The sequence below is a fragment of the Capra hircus genome, chromosome 22 (genome assembly GCF_001704415.2).
Source record: "Capra hircus breed San Clemente chromosome 22, ASM170441v1, whole genome shotgun sequence".
Lineage (NCBI taxonomy): Eukaryota > Metazoa > Chordata > Mammalia > Artiodactyla > Bovidae > Capra > Capra hircus.
The window spans coordinates 35,022,898-35,043,288 of NC_030829.1; the positions used below are offsets into that span (position 1 = coordinate 35,022,898).

Sequence of the window (20,391 nt, forward strand, 5' to 3'; positions counted from 1 at the left end):
CTGGATTTGCGGGCTGTTAGCTGGGGGACCCCAGAGCCACAGTGCACCCTCACTGAGGGTGGAGCAGGGGATGTGCAAGTCTCTTCTGCTCCCTGAAAAGGACCCAGTTCTATCTTGTGATACTGACTGCCTGAGGATGGAAGAACCGCTTTTGACACTCCTATTTAGGGCCTGCACTCGTCATCTTACACAAATAGAAAGGCCTGGCAGGGCGCTGCAGCAGCTACGTGCCGATGTGCTGTGGCTTGAGGCTCTGGGGGGCGATATGTGTGAGTGTGAGAGGGACGGTGGGTAGTGGCAGAATGCACTTCCTCCATGTGTAGTCGGGTCCTGCCTCCGTAGGAATCGCAGGATCAGGGGTGGCCCTCGTGGATGCTGGGAAGATGGGGAGGCACAGGGTCCTGTCCAGAGAAGCCCGCCTCCCCAGGGTCTTTCTACCCATTTCTGTTAACAAGGCGGCTCCACCCACAGGTAGAAGGGTGGCATGAGGGGTCGTGTTGGGCTCCGTCCCGCTGCACTGCTTCCTGCTGGTTAGCCTTCCTACACCTCATCACCCCCATCTGTGAAATGGGACGGTAACAGGGTCCACCTCTCGGGTTGTCCTGAAGATTGAATGAGCTGAACCAGAGCCTGATTCCTGGTGAGCAGGAATGGAACCCTAGATGTGTCAGTCCTCGTCCAGCTCCTGTGTCTCCTGAGGATGAAGTGCGTGCCTCCTCGGTGGCTCAGCGGCCAGTCAGCTCCGTGTCCTGCCCTTTGCTTTGGCAGGTGGCGTGAGCAGTCTCCTGAGCGCCTGAGTCCTTTGGGCAGCCTGGTGGCCAAGGCTGCAATGGGAGCCCAGCCCAGAGGGGAGCGAGGTTAGGTTTCCTTTGGAAATGTTGAGGGAGGCCTCCATGTGCTCCTCTGCAGTGGTTACGTTTTCTCAAGTCTTGAGTGGTGAGGTGGATGAGAAGGAAAAACCACAACCACTGCGAGGAGCTATTGACACAACCCACTGGTCTCAGATCCCTGAGCGACCCCCTCTGCTCCCCCAGCTCCACCAACTGCAGACCAGTGTTAATGGACCCTGGGGAGGGGTGCTTGCTCTGTGCAACCCAGCAGCTCACTGTCACCCAGCAGGGAGCTGGCTCACCCAACTCGTGCTGGAGAGCCATCAGTTATAGAAGTACCCACTGCAGTGTCTTCACATCCTCCAGGGGGGTTGTGTGGGCAACTGCTTGTTTGAGCCTGGCATTCATGGATGCTCTGACCTCCTGGGTTCTGATCAGTGCCTTCTCTCCATCTTTCCCACATTTCTTTGCAATGGTAGGCTAGACCCTCGAATCTAGAAGAGTCTGTGCCTCTAACTTGTGGTTAGGCTTGCCCTGCAGAGCCTCCTTGAAAAATATGAGAAACTTGGCAAGTCCAGTTCAGCCTTCAGCCATGCAGCACTGATGGGCCCCCGGCTGATGTTGGGATGTGTGGCTCCGTGTGACTCGGCCTGTCAGCCAGGCTCCTCTCTATTGAGATGCAGAGGATCACACCTGTGTGGTGGGATGTGCAGGGAGCAGGCTGCCAGGGCAGGGGGAGAGAAGGAGAAAAAAAATAAGAATCTTGATCAACTCATCTGTGGGGAAGATAAAGCCAAGAGGGGCCATGTCAGCTTTGACCAGAAGAGAGAAGTTCTCTGGGCATTTCTGACCCGGGGTGCCCCTCTGTGGGTGGGAGTTCAGGTGGAGTGGCTCTCTATTCCTGACTTTTCCATGTCCTGGCCCAGCTTCATGCTGCCCTGCGCTGCCCAGATCCAGGGCAGGTTACCTCCCTGTGGTCACGGAACCAAATCCCCAGCCAGCCCTTAGAAGTGCCTGCCAGTATGAAATGGCTCAGCCATCTCCCAGGGGAGCACAGTCCAGATGTGGCCCAAAAGGCGTCCTCAGGTCAGCTTGTTGGGTTGGAACTCCCGGCTGGAATTTCTCCTCCTCCTTTTTCACTGTAGCCGAGGCAGGAGTGGGGAAGGATATGTGTGGCAGTAATAGAGATCCTGGTTAGGGCCAAGCTGCCCTCCCTGCTACTGAGGGGCGGGGGCGGGGTCTGTTGGCTACTTCATGATGAGTAGAGGCATCATCTCCACCAACCCCAGCTGATCAGTGAATATTCAAGGTCAGTTTGAACTTGGAAGATAGATTCACAAAGTCAACCTTAAAGTCCACGGTATTTGACATTTTCTTCTAAGGTTATCAATTAGCTTCCCAACTAAAAAGTTGATTCTACCTTATACCTCTCACATTTTTCTTTAAAAAAATTTTAATTGAATAGTGGATTTTGCCTCAGAGTAGTTTTTTTTTTTTTTCTGATTAACATTCCCTTGTTTGTGAATGTGGTAGCAGATATAGGAGACTGAACTAAAGTTGTAAGTCATTCGTTTATTCAACAGATTTATAAAAATTTTACTTTATATTGGAGCTAGTTGAAAAACATGTTGTGTTTCAGATGTACAGCAGAGTGATTCAGTTATACAGATACATATATGCATTCTTCAGATTCTTTTCCCATTTAGATTATTACATAATATAAAGCAGTGCCATACAGTAGGTCCTTGTTGGTTATCGATTTTAAATATAGCAGCGTGTACCTGTCAATCCCAAACTCCCAATCTGTCCTTCCCTGCCACCCTCCCCCCAGTAACTATAAGTTTGTTCTCTTAAATTTGTGAGTCTTCACCAGATAGTGATTGTCTTTTATGTCCTCCACGTGGTCCTGGGTGACTAAATCCCAGCCCTCAGGTAGCTTACATTCTAACGATGTGATGATCTTGGGACTGCTTAATACCTTAGGAAGTTTTGTTTTGTTCTGTTTATAATTAATAGACTTTTTGAGCAGTTGTAGGTTTACAGGAAAATGGAGCAGAAAATACAGAGACAGCCCTTATAAACCCTGCCCTCTCTCTGGTTTTCACTGTTGTTTACATATTGCATTAGTGTGGTGCTTCATTATCACTGATGGACCAGTATTACTACATTATTGTTAACTAAACCTGCAGTTTCCATGAGGGTTCACTGTTTGTGTAGTACATTCTGTGGGCTCTGCAAATGTCTTGTGGTATATGTTCACCATTACAGTGTTGCACCGAATAGTTTCCTTGCCCCGAGCATCCCGTGGGCATCACCTGTTCATTCTTCTCTCCTCCCAACCCCCTAGCAGCCACTGCTCTTTCTCCTGTCTCTGTAGTTTTCCCTTTTCCAGAGTGTCCTGTATTTGGAATCATACAGTAGATTGCATTTTCTGATTAGCTTTCCCACTCAGCAGTGTGCGTTTCCTCAGGAGATTTTGTTTTTGTCCTGTGCTTGTAGTTTGGATTAGATCCTGACGACTTGGAGTCCTTCGTGACTTGGGTTGCTTTTGACTCCACAGAACTGTAGTGGCCGTCCCTTGACTGTGCCTAAGTTGCTTCATTCCAGATGCTGGGCTTCCAGCTCCATGTGAATAAGCTGGTGGGTGGGAGAACCAAGCACGATCTGGTGCATCAAGGTGCCTGGGGACCTCCGATCCCCTTCACACAGAGTTCATTGAAACAGTCTGTTGAAGATCCCAAGGGGAAAGTGACCCTGAAGGAAGTGAACAGGTCAGAAGGTCGGTTGACACAGGCCAGTCCTGCCTTTCAGAGTGGCTGACCCCTCCTGGCGGAGGCTGTTTATCCCGCCACTGGACCGCTCTTGTTTTTTATCCGATCTCCACCTGAATAAACAGATCCGGAACGTCATCTGCAGCCAGGCTGAGAATCGTGCCAGAATTCCCCAGGGAACTGGTGATTCACCAGCAGCGGGTAGGGGGAGGGGGGAGTGAGCAAGAGACAGAAGGAGACCGGCTTTTTCGGAGTCTCATTTCCTGTCCAGCAAGTAACCCAGGCTGGGCCCTTCTCACAAGGCACTGGTTTCTTGAAGCAAATTATCAATTTATGCAATAAAACAGATGGTTTGAGTTTTCATTTTTAAGATGATGAATGCAAAGCAGCCTAGTGAGAGGGTGATGCTTTTAAATGTCATTCTGAGAAGAGAAACTTTTCCTCAAGCTGGCCTAGGAAAGCTCTTCTGAGTTCATGGGTTGTTAAAAAAATCTCTTTATTTTCAAGATGCTTATGGGCATTGGTCCCAATGACAGGCATATTCACAGTTTTCTTGCCGATTTTGAGACTTAGAATTGCTCATTCTCTTTTTTTCCTCCTTTTTTGGTGCTCATTAAGCCCCTAATTATAATAAAATTACTCTATTTGACTCCTGAACAAGATTAGATTGAGCTTTGTTATGCTGTGTGGTCCCTGGCTATATTCCTAATGCTTTGCATGGGGAAAGGGTACTGGAAAAGGGACACATGGGGGCGGTGGCGTCTCAGAATGTGGTTTAATGAGGCAGCATGAAACATGGCATTTGGATCAAGTGACTTTTCAGATTCATTTCAGCCCTGAGGGATTTGGTTAAAAGGAATGTACCAGTGTCTGCAAAGGCTGAACTTAAATGTGTAGCAACGCCACCCTAGACGCTGATGCATGCTAGACCTGCAGGCAAGTATGCACTGAAAGATACGTGCAGAAGGCACGTTCCTGTGCCTGAGTGTGGTTTTTGCAGTAACCCAAACTGAAAGTAACTCAGTATCCATTAGCAGTAGAATGGAAAATAAATTGCTGTAGAGGAGTACTACACAATGATGACAAAGAATAAAGTCCTGCTGATGCAACAAAGATGTTTGTTTCTTGGCAGGAAAGCTATGACAATCCTAGATAGCATGCTGAGAAGCAGAGACAACTCTGCCAACAAAGGTCCATATAGTCAAGGCTATATGGTCTTACCAGTGGTCATGCATGGTTGTGACAATCAGACCCTAAAGAAGGCGGAACGCCGAAGAATTGATGCCTTCAAACTGTGGTATTGGAGACTACTGAGAGTCCCCTGGACAGCAAGGAGAGCAAATCTATCAATCTTAAGGGAAGTCAGCCCTGAATACTGTTTGGAAGGACTGATGCTGAAGCCGAAACTCCAGTATTTTGGTCATCTGATGCAAAGAGCTGACTCATTGGAAAAGTCCCTGATGCTAGGGACAGTTGAGGGCAGGAGAAGAGGGCGTCAGAGGATGAGCTGGCTGGATTGCATCACCAATGCAATGGACTTGAACTTCGGCCAGTTTTGGGAGACGGTGAGGGACAGAGAGGCCTGGTGTGCTGCAATCCATGGGGTTGCAAAGAGTCGCACACAGCTGGGCAAGAGCATGGATGGGTCTCATCTGTAGCGGAAGTAGCCAGATACAGAAGAGTAAATATGGAATGGTTCCATGTAGATGAAGCACAGCAATAGGCAAAATTAATCATAGGTGATAGAAATTACGGTTGCCTTGGAAAGGAATAAATGACAAGGAAAATGACAGGAGGAAGCCTGCTGGGATGTTGGAAATGTCCTGTGTCTGTCATGTGGTTACGTGAGTGTAGACACTTTATTAAAATGCATTGAACTCTATGTTGATCATTTATGTACTTCTCAGTATGCCTGTGATATTTCAATAAAAGCATTTGCAAACAGAACAGCCCCCCTCCCACAGCACATGGCCTGTTGTATAGTTTTCATATTTTTTATATTTTTCAACAAAGGAGAAAAAATACAGAAGAAAAAATATTTTCTATATTTTTCAGCAAAGGAGAAATCATGATCTTCTTGTTTGTTCTTGAATGATGAATGTCTTTTAGCCCTTGCAAAAATTCAGTTGAATCCCCAAGGTAGCCATCAGGGCTACTTTGCTCAGCACTGAGTTTTGTGCTAAATCATTAATATCTTGTGTGTACCTTCATCCTCCTCATTGTGATCAGACCTTGGAACACCTGCTCCAGGTGGGGCAGGGGCTTAGGTGCAGAGTCTTAGGAAGAGTTCCAGAACAGCACCGTGATGGACCAGGTGCAAAGTGCTGTGGGTGCTCCAAGGCTGCAGGGTGTGGCATTTGATTAACCATGTCTGCCAAGGTCACTCTGGGGAATGGACTGGGGCAGGGATGGGAATGGTGCAGGTGTGTTACATTTTTCCCTCCATTTCCGGGCTAGATTGTGTGAAACTGTTTCTTAGCCGGAGGTTCAAATGAGGTGAGAGCTATAATTTGAGTTTTGCTGATTATTAAAGGCATGATTTTAAGGTAACATTATGGAAGACTTGCTATTTCTAGTAATAGTCACCACTGCAGGAGATGACCACTGTGAGTCACGCTGCTTGTCTGGGAGAGCCTGGGGCATGCCTGCTTAGAGTTAGGCCTGCTATACTGGCTAGCTTCGGTGTGTTTCTTTTTGCCTCACTGCAAGAACCAAAAAGAGTGGGGATGCACAAGTGTGAATCTCTGTTCTCAGATCCCCCTGTCAGCCTGCCTGCTCTACTGGCCCCCGTCAGGAACCTGGATCACCATCTGAGGTGCATAATAAATGGTGTAAGCTTAGGTTCCATTTCACTTCTTGAAGGGGTAGAGAAGACATCAGTGGGGAAGGCATCGATTAGTGAAGTCTGACCTGGGCACTGGAGGGAGCGCTGTAGGTTCTGATGCAGTGAGGCACTTAGCCCCATTTTGCAGGTGATTAAACCAGATCCAAAACGAGTGATTAGCACACAGTTCTAAAGCCAGAGTTAGAATCAGAGGTAGAATTAGAATTTGGGTCCCTGCCCCCAGAAACCCAAACTAGTTGCTGAAGTGTAGACCAGGGGTCAGTAAACTACAGAGGGGCAAATCTGGCTCACAGCTTGTTTTTGTAAATAAAGTTTTATTGGAACACAACCACACTCATTGGTTTACATATTGGCTACTTTTACACCCCAGTGTCAGAGTTGAGTTGTCATGACAGAAGCCAAATGACCCCAATAGCCTAAAATATTTAAAATCTGGCTCATTATAGAATACGTTGCTGACCCCTGGTGTAGACAGTAGGTGCATAATTTCAGCAACCAGCAATAATCCATTTGACCCCTCTTGACCTTCCCTTCTTTGATCTCCTTGCCCTTTCTTCCTGGCTGTTATCTGTGACATGAGATCTTTCCCACCACTCACAGGACTACCTTGTAAACCCCAGTTTACAGAACTGTAGTAGAACAGTCACTTACGATAAAAACTTTTAAATGTTGGTTTCAAATGCCTCGGTCTGTTTTCCTGTCTAATTTAACACCAGCTCTGAGAACATGGCCAAGTGGAGAGAGCTTATCTTGCCGCTCTCCGCCTTTGAAGCCTGATTTTATTTGTGAAGCCTTTAACAGGTGCTGGTTTAATAGACTGCTGCCGTATTAAGTTTTCTGTGCCCCAGAGGGCAGCCCAAGGGGTAACCAATCCAGGATGGACCGCAGGCGGTGTGGTCTGCCCCCCACCCCCCACAGTCCCTGTCACCAGTTAGAAGTCCTCGCATCGCACTGCCCCCTCCCCTCCCCTCTCCTCACTCTTTGTAAACCTGAGGGCATCCCTTTGCAGCTTGTTTGCACTGTTCTCTTCTTTCCATCCAGAGTATCCTTAAGAATGGAGTATCCTTAAGGCTTCCTCTGCCTTATTTGCTGAGCTTGGCTCCCCTCGCCCTCTGCAGACTCACTGGTCACGCAGGCCTTTGGGAGGCTGGTACAAAAAAGCAGGCCGGGCTGAGACCAATGACGCAGACCAAGTCTTTGCTGACCTGGGGAGAGGCGGCCAGCATTCACATCTAGCCAAGCTCAGCCGAAGGCTTACAGATTGACCCTGGGGTGGTGCACTTAAAATTCCGCCTAGAGAGCCTCTCCGACGGGCTGGCAGTTCCTCCTCCCCTGGGCTCGTGTGCTGGCTCCTCTCGAGCCCCAGCTGGGCTGACCACAGGCGGAGTCCCGATGTCTTCAGCTGTAAAGCAGAGATGGTGGTGAAGTAGAGTACCTTCCTTGTGAGATCACAGTGTGATTTCATGGAGCCATACCAGGGCCTGTGACCTGCAGGTGTCCAGTACCTGGTCAGCTGTTGTCAAGAAGAGCTTGGACAAAGATTCAGAGGTTATGATGATGACTGTGGGCCTTCTTGAAAACTGGACAGTTAGTTACATTAAAGGACTGATAGGACCCCTCATGGTACACATGGAAGTAAAAACATGCGGAGTTTTAGAAAAGTAGGACAGCCCTTGAGGAGGCGTGGCAGGCTTCCCCTGCCTACGGGCTGTTTGCTCTAACCTAGAGGGACGGGTGTCCGGAGGGGGTGTCCCAAGGGGGTGGGGTTTGGTGGGTTGGGTCAGGGGTGTGGGCCTGAGTCCCGCTTGCTACAGGAGTGAGAAAGGGGATTGCTGGGGACCCATCAGATCTCTAGCCCCCGCTGTGAGTCCTGTAGAAGCTTCAGTCTGGGATTTACTTTGAAGCACAGCGCCCCAAAGAGCCCCATCTCTCAGTGTCAGGGTTTTTTACACTCTCCAGCTGGAACAGACTCATGTCGCGCATGAAGCTCAGAGTGAGAGCTCTGAGTCAGCTCTCTGCTCCCTAGAGAGGAATCGGTCCTGCCTGTTTGCATTGAAAAGTGGCAGACAAATAGGAAACCATATTCCTTCTCTTTCCAGAGTACCTCCCACTGGTCCTGGCTCTGAGGATACAAATATGGCTAATGAAAAGAATTCATTTTATTTACTGAGTACTTGCTTCACGCCAGCCCAAGGGGCATAGAAACTTGACACCCCACGTCATAGTTCACACCTGTGAGTGGTGTAATGGCGATCCGAACTTGGGCAGGGCTCTGCTCATGGCATGTCTTCAGTGCTGTGTCATGTTCCAGCCCATGAAGAACAGCTGGCCTTGGGTGAAATTGCTGGGGTCCACAGAAACACCCAACAAGATGTGATCCTTGCTCTGTGAGAGAAGGGATACAAGAGCTGTGGGGTCAGCTTCCCTGAACATGAGGAATTTGGGAAGAGTTTGATCAGGGCACTGGGCTAGAGTCTAGAGCAGAGAGACCAGACCTGGGGGAGAAGATGACACGCAAGAAGCTCTGAAGTCACTGTGGGCTAGGTCATTTGCCTCTGAGCAGAGTTGCCACAGAGCAATTGGCAAACTTTCCTTCATGTTTCTTGATTATACTCATCTGCTTGCATGGTTTTCTTCTGCTTAAATGTTGTGGAATGCTGTGCTAAATTGCTTCAGTTGTGTCTGACTCTTTGTGACTCTATGGACAGTAGCCCACCAGGCTCTTCTGCCCATAGGATTCTACAGGCAAGAATACTGAAGTGGGTTACCATTTCCTACTCCAGAGGGTCTTTCTAGCCCAAGGATCAAACCCATGTCACTTTGGTCTCCTGCATTGTCAGGTGGGTTCTTTCCCTCTAGTGCCACCTACTTAAGTGTTCAGGTGAGTCCCAAATCTGTGTCTAGGTTCCGCCTCTCTGAATGCAGTCTGTGTTCATTCTTGTGATTCCTTCAGCAGGTATTTACTGAGGACATACTGTGTGCCCCACACTATCCTAGTGGCTGGAGACACAGTAGTAGTCAAAACAAACATCTCTGCCTTCAGGGAGCTACATCCTGTTGGGAGAGAAGATGTTAAAGTAGAAATAAACAAAATACTGGGAGTATTCGATGGTAGAAATATAATGAGAAATAAAGCAGGCAAAAGAGTGGAAAGTGTGAATGAGTGTGTGTGCGTGTGCATTTATTTATATGTGTGTGAGGGAAAGAAATTAGGAGGCAGAGGCTTACAGTTTTAGAGAATGTTGCCCAGGCCACCTCATTGAAAAGGTGACATGTGAACAAAGATGGAAAGGAAGTAAAGGCATGGGACCTGCGAATCTCTGGGGGAAGAGCATTCCAAGCAGTGGGAAAGGCATTTGCAAAGATCTGGAGGCAGGACCCTGCCTGCCACGTCCAAGGGCCAGCATTCTGGGCAGGGTACAAGGCGGAAGGGTAGGAAGTGAGGCAGCAAGGCAGGTGTGTGGCAGCTCACGTGGGCCTTGGAGGCTGTTGTGTGGACTTAGTCCTAAGTGAGACACAGAGCTGTTATTTGAGTTTTAGACAAATACATCCTGTGAATTACTTTGATTTTTCTTTTCTTTGTTTTGTTTGTAAATTGTAGTAATATGCGCATCACGTGTAGTTTATCTTCTTAATCATTTAGGTGTACAGTTCAGTAGTGGTAAGTACACTCGTGTTGTGTAACCAGTCTCCAGAGCTTTCTCCATCTTGGAAAATGGAAACTCCACCCCTGGTAAACCACTCCCGTGCCCCAAGCCCAGCGCCTGGCAACCAGCACCCCTCCACTGTCTGTCTCAGTGCATGTGACTGCTCTAGGTGCCTCGCGGACGTGGAATCATGAGGTATTGGTCTCTTGTGACCTGCATTTTTCGCTTACTGTAGTGTCCTCAGGATTCACCCATGCTGTACTGAGTGTCAGAACTTCCCTTCTAAGGCCGAATAATAGTCCATGTACGTGTACACCTGTCGGGTTTGTCCATCCATCCATTCATCCATTGATTGAGTTGCTTCACCTTTTGGCTACTGAGAATGATGCTGCTGTGAATGTGGGTGTCCAGATCGCTGTGAGGTCCACTTTCATTTCTTTGGATGTATACCCAGTAGAATTACTGGGGCCCATGCTGGTAATTCTGTGCCCACTTTGTGGAAGAACCACCGTACTGTTGTCTTCAGCAACAGTACCAGGATCCCAGCTACTCCACACCCTCTCCCACACTTACTGTTCCTGTTTTTGTTTTGTCATAGTGGTCATGCTGTAGATATGGGGCACTAACTCACTGAGTTTCCTTAACGATCAGTTATGTCGTGTGCTCACTTGTCATTTGTTTATCATCTTTGGAGAAATGTCTCTTCAAGGCCTTTGCCCATGTTTTATTTGACTTGTTGGGGTTTCTTGTGTGTTGGTCGCTGAGTTGTAGTTCCCGTGTGTTGTGGCTATTTTCTCCTTATCAGATAGGTGGTTTGCAAATGTTTTCTCCCATTCTGAGAGATGCCCTGATAGGATTTCGCTGGATGTTGAGTTGAGAGCAGGCTGGAAGCGGGTAAAGATGCAAGGGGTAGCCCGTGACCGCGTTGTTATTGTACTGTACTCGCTAAGTTGTGTCTGACTCTTTGTGGCCCCGGGACCAGAGCCCACCAGGCTTCTATCCATGGGATTTTCCAAGCAAAAATACTGGTCTGGGTTGCCATTTCCTTCTCCAGGGGATCTTCCTAACCCAAGAATCGAACCCACAGCTCCTGTCACATTCCCTGTGTTGTAGGCAGATTCTTTACCACTGAGCCACCAGGAAAACCAAGTTAGTTACCTGGTTTTCTTAATATTTCTGAACCAGAAAATTTAGCATCACCATTCTGTGGTGTCCAGATCCTGTGGACCCTGTCTCTCTTGCCACCACCTCTTACCTGGTCCCCTGGGACACAGACGCCCTACTCCTCAGAGGCTCTTGAGGCCTCGCCTGATGTGGTCCCTCTGCTTCTGCCCTGCCCATCTCCTGCCTGCATCCACACACCCCTACCCTGGAGCTGGCCCCGCAGCCTCTCCAGGCAGAGCTCGCCTCTCGCTCCTGGCAAATCTCACCCATCCTCACTCCCACGCTCCGTTGTTCCCCATCTCCATGGCTGCCTCTTCTGCTCACCAGGGAACTCTTTCCAGCGTGTGAAAGAGACCCGTCTTCATCACAGCATCCTTCCTCCAGCCTGGGCCTGGCACAGACCGGGGCCCAGAACGTGTTTGATTCAGTGGGTAAATACACAGAGGAGAAAGAAGAAAGAAGGTGTAAGATGAAAGAGACAGGGAAGAAAGAGCAGGGGGGCGCTGGGGGTGGCCCGCAGCTGTCCCGTGGCCCCTTGGACTGTGTACGGTCGGTCCCTCTTTGTGCGACTCGGGGCCAGCGGCGCCCCTCCCCGTCTTTCCTTAGACCTTCTTTTTCCTGGCTCCCTGGTACTGCATTCAAAGTTCCTGGATGAGGCTCAGCTCTGTTCCCTTTATTTCTCCTTTTTTCCCATACTTTACATAATAAAGATTTCCTTTTCTATTCTTTTTTCTTTTCCTTTTTATTTGGGAGTCAGAAAACTGAAGAGACTATCTTTATTAAGAACTTAATAAAGAACTCAAAGGAAGTAGTTTGGCGACGGGAGCATGGAGGAAAAAGTGGCCTTTCACTCCAGGGAGATTTTGCTGTGTGTAAGGGAGCTCTACCCTCGTAAATGGGTTTTCAGGTTCAAGGCCTGGGAGAGAAGGGAAGAAAACAAAGGCATCAGTGAGAAGGCCCAGAGCTTCTGGGAAAGAGGGCCTTGTTTATGCCTGTTGGAACCGATTTGGTCAAGTGTTTGTTTAAAAGAGATGCCACTTGGTGAGCAACGCCTGGCTCCCTTGTGTCGTGTTCGAGACTGCTTGGATTGGCTGGAGCCCCCGAAACTGTTTACTCAGAAGCTGGCCCCAGTGAGCACGTGGAACCAGAAGCACAGCACCCAACTCCACGGGGTCTGAAATATCAGGATCTGGGCTGTGGCGGCTTGAATCCACCAGGCAGAGCCAGACCCACAAGGGAGCTGGTCTGCTCCCTCCAGCCTTGGTTAGCGTTTGTCAGGTTTCTGCTGATTAATAAATACTGGTTGGTGGGTGAAACATGGTATTTTTTAGAAAGAGGATTCAAGGACAAATACATCTCGGAGGGAGGTGAACACTGAACACATATGTGAACATCTGCCAAACACAGCAGTGTGGTTCAGGTGGGACCATCCATATCCCTAAAGTAAGGGGGTGTGGCCCCATCTTCCAGGTGAGGAAACTTGAGAAACAGAGCTGTCAAGAGGGTGGGGTCCGAGGTGCAGGGCATTTGATTCCAGTTAGGCCCAGCACTGAGTTCCTGTTTCCCTTACTAGGTTGGCAGGATTCTGCACTTTTTTTTAAAATCCCTTGTGCCTATTGACACGCCTGGTACATGGTAGGTGTTGGTAAAATGTGAAGTGTGAAATGATGCGCTCAGTTGGATTAAATTGGATGCTGGGCTCTGGTGCCCGCATTCTTGTGAGTGATGGGGTTGGCCTGGATTCTGGATTCTAGACACGAACAGCCTCAAAAGCTGGCTGGTTGCATGGGGCACATCCTTTGTGGGAAAGTGTACTAGTGAGTTCTGAGTTCTGGTCATGCCAGGCTGCTCTCCACACGGCCAAAATATCACCCCCATGTTCCTGTCCTTGGGGAGAGCAGCTTGGCTTAGAATTTAGGCAGACAAACTTGTCACAGGCAAAGAATCTGATGTTCTGTCTAGCTTCTGGCCTGCAGGTAATAACCTGATGGAAGGAAGGATGGGAGACCTCATTTGCGAGAGTCATAGCATTTGTAATTCTCTGAAACTGCAGGGGAAAAAAACGTCTAGAAGTGTGGAGGAAAATAGTATCTTTGCAAAATGACATGTTGGATTCACCTGCCCTGTGTGTTTTAGGCAACACAACAGGATTCGCAGCGTGGAGGGGAGTCAGCTGAAGGCTTACCTTTCCTTGCACATGTTGGATCTCAGCGCCAACAACATCACAGAGATCCGGAGCACCTGCTTCCCACACGGACTGCCCCTCGCGGAGCTGTAAGTGCGTCGGGTCTGCCCGCAGTGCCCAGGTCTGGACGCTGGTGGGTGCCCGGCTGAGTCCATGGGCCGGGCACATGACTCCCATCTGTGCCCTCAGCAGGGCAGGGGCCCCAGGTCCACAGTCCTCTGTTAGCCCATTTCCAGCATGTCCAAGTCAGCGGTGTTCTGACTGTACTCGTGGGCGAGGGAGCTGACGTGGGGAGAGGCTCAGTAGCCTAACAGATGGACCATCTCGGAGCACCATCTCTCACTAAAACACCTGGCTGTGTGGGCTGCAAAGCCAGATTTCCTTTCTCCTTCCCTGTGCTGCCCCCTAGGAGAGCTTAGAGAAAAGACTGGGAGTAGTCAGGTGAGTGACAGCAGAGGGCAACCTCTCTGCGGAGACTCAACGAGCCAGTGCCCACCCATCCTCTGAGTGCTCTCGACCTTCTTTGTCTGATCGTTGGTCTGTTTCTGTTCTGCCCTGTCTCACACCCGCTGATGGCAGACAGAAGAAAAACAGTCAAAACCTAGTTAACCCGCTGCTTGTTGGTAGGAAAATATTATTTTAGGGAAGAAACTGAAAACTCAGGCTAAAGAGGCATCTTCAGATGACATGTGAGCCCTCATCTCCTGGGTTACTACTGAGTACTCTAAGGGTTGTTGGTGAGGTTGGTTTATGGGTCATTGTGACCCATCAGTTCAGAGACCAAGGCCGGGCGCACAGATTTTTGACATGCCCAAGGAGCAGAAAAGTCTCTTTCTTAGGATGTATCAGGGTGCCCGAGGTGGAAGTGGGAGGCCTTGGCCGATCCTTCAGCCCTCAGTGGGGCTTCTTAAAGAGCCACCCACCACCACCCTGCCTGGGACAAAAACACCTCCCCTGCTGAACCGCCTCGCAGTGACCTTCTCTCTCTCTGCATGAAAGCAGGGGGACTCTGTGTTTTGGCAGAAGCTGGCCGGTATATCTTCATCACACAGACTGTTCTTTAATCTGGAGTGCTAAGAACAAACAGTCCAGCTCCGTTTGCAAAGAATCCTCATGTGCCCTGTGCTGGGCCTCTGCCTGATGGAGACGAAGAATGCCTCCTTCCCTTCCCAACTCTGATGTAGAAAATTCTCTGGTCTTTTCTCTTTTGTTTAAGGCACAACAAGCAGCATCGGTCCGGGGAAGGTGGAAGGAAAAGTGTTGTGGCCCCGCTTCCCTTCCCTCTCCCCCGCTGGGAACCATTCGTGCAGCTCTCCTTCACTAGATTGTTTCTCTGACACATTTGAAATGTTTAAAATGAAGTGTTTTATGCACATTTAGAAGTCATACAATGGGATCCACTTCAGAATTAAAGGCCATTTCCCCAAATTGTGAAACCTTCTCTGACCTTGCCTCACACTGAACTTTCTGCTTCCTGAGGCTCTTCTCACCAACCTTGAACCCTGCCCCTTGGGTAGTGGCTGGCAAGGAGGGACTCCTGCAGTGGCCCAACTGGAGTGGAGGTCATTGACTTCCTCCTGGAGTAGTCACCCTGGCTGAAAGCAGGGTGAGCTCTGGGCTCGAACAAGCCAGGCCTCTGTCACGTCTAAAGAAGACAGTCCTAATACCTGAGGCTGGGAGTGGAGATGGGCTTTGCAGCTTCAGGATGACAAATGTCTCATTGGAAACCCAGCCTACTGGGTGTGTTGTAGCTTGTCTTCCCAACTCAGCCAGGCCTGGCGTCTGTAACAGGACAAGGAAGGCCTCCTCCTGACCCCTGCATTTTCTCTCCTGAATTCTTCCAGCAACCTGGCAAGCAACCGGATCAGCACCCTGGAATCAGGAGCATTTGATGGCCTGTCACGGTCACTGCTGACGCTTCGGTTGAGCAAAAACAGGATCACCCAGCTTCCTGTGAAAGCATTCAAGTTACCCCGGCTGACACAACTGTGAGTCCAGAGACCTGCGCCGTAATTAAGCTTAGCCAAACTTTATGGAGACCAGAGTTCCCCCAGGAGCTCGTTCCAAATGCACCCGCTTCCCCTGCTCCCCTTCAGTCGGGCTCGGCATAAACTACCATTAATGGCCGTGCAGCAGCACCTAATAAAAGCAAATTAGACGCTGGGTCTGGAGCCTGCGGACCACCCCAGGTTGCTGAGAAAAGATTCTCTGAGGATATGCAGGCCGGTCCTCTTCAGCACTTCCCAAAACGCGGTGAGGAACCCCGCTGCTTAGCTGACCCTGGCTAATACATGACCTGTGTGGACTGGGGTCCTTATTTATTTCGAGCTTTCTCTGTTTTTGCTTTTTTTTTTAAGGAACCCATGTAATCCACGCAGTGGCCATTATGGGATCCAGTGCTGCTTGAGCAGTTAAGGGAGAAACTTAGTGTAGCCAGAGGTAGGAAGCAGGAGATGGGGTCACTGTTTTCATCTCCTCAGTCTCATAAGGTAGTTGATTGGCTTTTTTTTTTTTTTTGGTAAAGAAAGGATGTGTTTGTTTAGTTTTTTGACTCCCACAGCTGACCGCACTCCTAGAATGGCCCAGGGTTTGGATTCAAGAAAACCTCTATTTACCAAAACCTGATGGACTGCCTGTTCCCTGGTTTTTTGCCTTTCCAGTGTCCTTTTTTTGGTAGGAGAAAAATATATTTCAGGAGAATACACTGATACTGGAGCTTTCATTTAAGCAGAACGGATTGCTCAGGGGCAGGTATGGTGGCAAGACGGGGTGCTCCCCTGCTCTCTCACTGCTGTGCTCCCCACACACACCCAGGCGGGGGGTCCCAGAGCGACTCCCTGATGCTCAGGACCTGGTGTGTGTCATGAGACACTGCAGAAGAATTTGGGGAAACCCGAGGGCTCACTGGTCAGGCTGTGTTCTCCCTTCCCGAGTGTTACCAATGTAGCCAGCTCACCCAGATTCCTGAAATCTCCTGGTACACTGAGGTCTCATTACGCAGGGGCCGGAGGCCCATGAGTGTGTTTCATGGTGGGTCCAGGCACCTCCTCCCGAATGCAGTTGGTGGGAAGTTGTCACCAGTATCCAGTGGTTCGAGTTTTCCTGGGTTGACGCATCTGGTGGGGGTTTCTGCTGCTGAGCTAAGAGATGGCTCACCTAAGATGTTCATATCCTGAGTCACACCCTGTCCTCACTGCAGAGTCACAGTTCTGGGGGAGGAAATAGGAGTGCTTACTCATTCTGGGGTCCAAGGGGACCAGCTTCCAGGAGCCCTGGGCTCCCTTTCACACGTTAACAGTGGCCAGTTGGTGTCTTGGGCACACGGGCTTCCATGGTATGTCTGTGCTTCCCGGGACCTCCTACTGGGATTGTCCCTGGGGACTGCCTGGTGATGGCTGTAGGGGTGGCATGGGTAGAGGATGCTCTGAACTGCTGGCCTCGTCTCTTTAGGGACCTCAATCGGAATCGGATTCGGCTGATCGAGGGCCTGACGTTCCAGGGACTCGACAGTTTGGAGGTGCTGAGGCTCCAGCGAAACAACATCAGCAAACTGACGGACGGCGCCTTCTGGGGGCTGGCCAGGATGCATGCGCTGTGAGTCAGAGCCAGGCGCTGGGGCTTCTGCAGGGCCCTGAGTGATCCTCTAGGACCCACCCCTGCCCTTTGGGACCTCAATGGGGTCCCTCCTCAGTGTCTTTGGGATCTTTTGCTTCCCCTGTGGTGGTTTCCTTGCAGACTAGGATAATCTCTTGGGGGAGTTTCAGAGGATTTGGTAAACGGAGCTGGTTGGTGAGGATGGAAGGCGGGGGCTGCTTTGTTGGGGCTGTTCCTCTCTCCCATTTCCACTCCCCCTATTACTGAATGCACACTCAGGTGCCCAACTCACATTGCAGCCAAACGGTACTCAAGTGTCAGACTTTGGAACAGAGAAAGGTTTATTGCAGGGCCATACGAGGAGATGGGAGGCTCATGCCCCAAGAAAACCCAGGGTCCCAAAGGGTTTCAGGAAAGTATTTTTAAAGGCCAAGTGAGAGAGGACCATGGTTGCTTGTCACAACCAACAGCCTTGGTGTAGGAATCCCTTGATCTTACAGCCATCCATTGTAGGTCAGGCCCTGATGTTCAGTAAACCTCCTACCAGACAGAAGTTATTCTTAGTTCTGCACCTTCGTGTCTCTAGATGAGTGGAAAAGCGTCATATGGGCTAGTATTCTTCACACTCTAGGCAGCATTCTTAACCGGAAGCAAAAGAGATAGAATACAAAGGTTAAAATACAGGGAACATCTACTATGGAGTCAGATTGTTCTTCCCGGCTATGCCCCTGCCCCCGCACCCGGCCTCCCCACTTCCTTGGCGGACAATAGGCTCCCTTCCCACATCCTCTCCCCTCTCCCACACACCACAGGAAGTTCCCTCTCCCTCCACTTCGGGTTTGACAGTCTTTCTTGATGTGCAGGTGGGCCAAAGAATGTATAGTTCATCCTGAGAGATTTATTTCTGTTTTGTGAGCTAATCAAGCCCCTCACTGCAGATGTTCCACTTCTGTCAAGGGAGCACTTGCTCCAGCCAGCTGTGGACAGTCTTGGGGCTTGCCTGCCTCACAGAGGAACAGAAGAGCGTCCGAGAGGGGCAGACAAGGCAGTTACCGAGCTTCAACTTTTAAATATTTACATATGTTTATTTTTAATCAAAAGAAACGTATACCCAATAGTTGAGCAAAATCAGATAGTAAAGAAAAGCAGTTGTTGCCCAACCCTAGCCCTCAGTATCTCTCCCCGCCCGGTTCCCCTCGCAAGAGGCAAGCAGTCACTTCTCATCATGTTCTATCTTTGTGTTCTGTTTGGAGTTCTGCTGGTGGTTCCTTCCAAGTTAATATACTAATACCACTCACATTTCGATGTGTCATCATGAGATTTCTTGCTTTATGGTCAGTGATTTAACTTGCTCAAGACACACCAAAGCCCTTCAGTCTACAAGTTACACCACTCCATCTATGTCCTTGCTCAATTATCTTTGCAACTGAAACAAAAACCAAAAACTCCAGGTCCAGTTCCATCAACTCCCTGTGCCTTCCTCATTATCAGGAGCATCTCAATGTGCATACCTTCATACGTGCACGCACGCACACACCCACTCTGTAAAAGACAGCTTAGCCTTGCTGAGCTTTGCTTCTCCCTCTCTTCATTGTTCACCTTTGCATAACTCTGCTTCTTTTTATATATTCAAGAACACTTGTCCTTGACATCCTTAAAACTGTCATTTTGGACTTTGGAAGCCAGGTGGTCGTGGGCTGGGAGTCAGAGCTCATTCTCAGGAAAACATGGAGTTCTTAGCACATACCATTTGGTTTTTTTGTTGAACAAATTCATGCAAATTGGGGGGTGAAGGAAGAGTTACCAGAAAACAGACAATGTGAAAAGCAAAACCCGCGGCCCGAAGCCCCTGTGATAGCGCACGCGGCGCAGGACGTGAACCAGTGGCTCTAGTCACAAGGCCAGTCCACCCGGGGGTGGCGGCGTCTGTGGCCGTGCTGTTGAGAAGGATGATGGTAACTTACATCCCTACTCACTGAACTCAAACAGGAGCTCAGTTCTCAGCAGGATGCTGAAATTCTGACCTGCTTTTTCTTCCTTCTCAGCATAGCCCCATGGAGTCAATACTTCTTGGGCATCTCCACTTCGTGGTTATTCAGGCTCCTTCGACCAGCCAGGTGACAGAATTGAGAAGTCGCAATATTTCGACCCCAGATGTCAAGCCGTGTCTCTTGGCACAGTGGCCACAGGCCCAGGCTTGGTTCACCAGCTCTGGTTCTGGCCCCTCACTACTGGCTGAGCTGAGGAACGAGTCTTACATTACCTCGCTTGTCTCAGCCTCAGTTCCCTCTCCTGTGCGACAGGGACAGTGATGAGAGCTGCCTCCTCGTCTCTCTCTCTCCTTCCTTGAATGGGCTCTGCCTTCTGCTCAGAGCTCCTCTGCTGGTATGCTGCTGGTTCGCTTGTATGCTACTAAAGAGGTTGCTTTTAGGAGCTTCCCTGTGGCCTGTGAGCTCTCTCAGTCGGCCTGAATCCTCACCACCGTCTGTGTGGCTTTGCCTCCCTGCCGCTCCACAGGTGTGCACACACACGTCGGGGCACACCCCATCACGAGCCCCTCCAGCAGTGTCATCAGATCCTTGGTGCCGCCTGGTGCGATGGCAGGGAGCGGCTCCTTCGCCATCAGGTGGGTGGGCGGGCGGGCGGATGCGTGACCCCGGGATCTGCACTCACCGCACGTGGGACTGTCGTGGCAGGCACCTGGAGTACAACAGCCTGGCGGAGGTGAACAGCGGCTCGCTGTACGGCCTCACGGCCCTGCACCAGCTGCACCTTGGCAACAACTCCATCTCCCGGATCCACCGCGATGGCTGGAGCTTCTGCCAGAAGCTGCACGAGCTGTGAGTGTCCCACCAGCTCTGCGGGTGATGGTGAACACACCCGGGGGTGCCCCCTGCAAAGCCTGGGGAGCCCTGGGCCCCGTGACCCAGGGCTCGAGGGGTTTGTGAGGGCCTGTTGCAGAGCGGGACCCTGAGGACCTGAGGGCCTGACTCTCACCTCTTGTAGACTCTGCTCCCCGTTTCAGATTAGCAGGGACCACTGTCTAAGAACAGCTGTTTTGAGAGCCTCTGTCCACAAATGGCTGCAACGTGTAACACGTGCTTCTCTATAGAGAGCGCGGCTACAGGCAGACCTCACTGGTACTGTGCAGTTCATCCCAGACCACCTTGTAAAGCAGATCCCACGCTTTTGGCTCCCCAGTACATAGAAAAGTGTCTTTCTGCTACACTGTAGTCTGGGAAGTGTGCAGTAGCATTATGTCTGAAAAAATGATGTCCAGATCTTAATTTAAAAATACTTCATTACTGAAAAGTGCTGTTTATCACCCAACTACACAGGGTGCCAAAATCTTCCC

General features: G+C 49.9%; 1 protein-coding gene across 3 annotated transcripts in view; it reads left to right on the forward strand.

Moving 5' to 3' along the window:
- LRIG1 (leucine rich repeats and immunoglobulin like domains 1) overlaps positions 1-20,391 on the forward strand; it is a 115,813-nt gene that overhangs the window by 67,621 nt on the left and 27,801 nt on the right. For all 3 annotated transcript variants that reach the window (XM_013973581.2, XM_018066998.1, XM_018066999.1), the window contains exons 4-7: positions 13,394-13,531; positions 15,287-15,430; positions 16,893-17,036; positions 19,733-19,876. In XM_013973581.2, the coding sequence (XP_013829035.2) occupies positions 13,394-13,531; positions 15,287-15,430; positions 16,893-17,036; positions 19,733-19,876 (570 nt within the window). The remainder of the gene's footprint in view (positions 1-13,393; positions 13,532-15,286; positions 15,431-16,892; positions 17,037-19,732; positions 19,877-20,391) is intronic.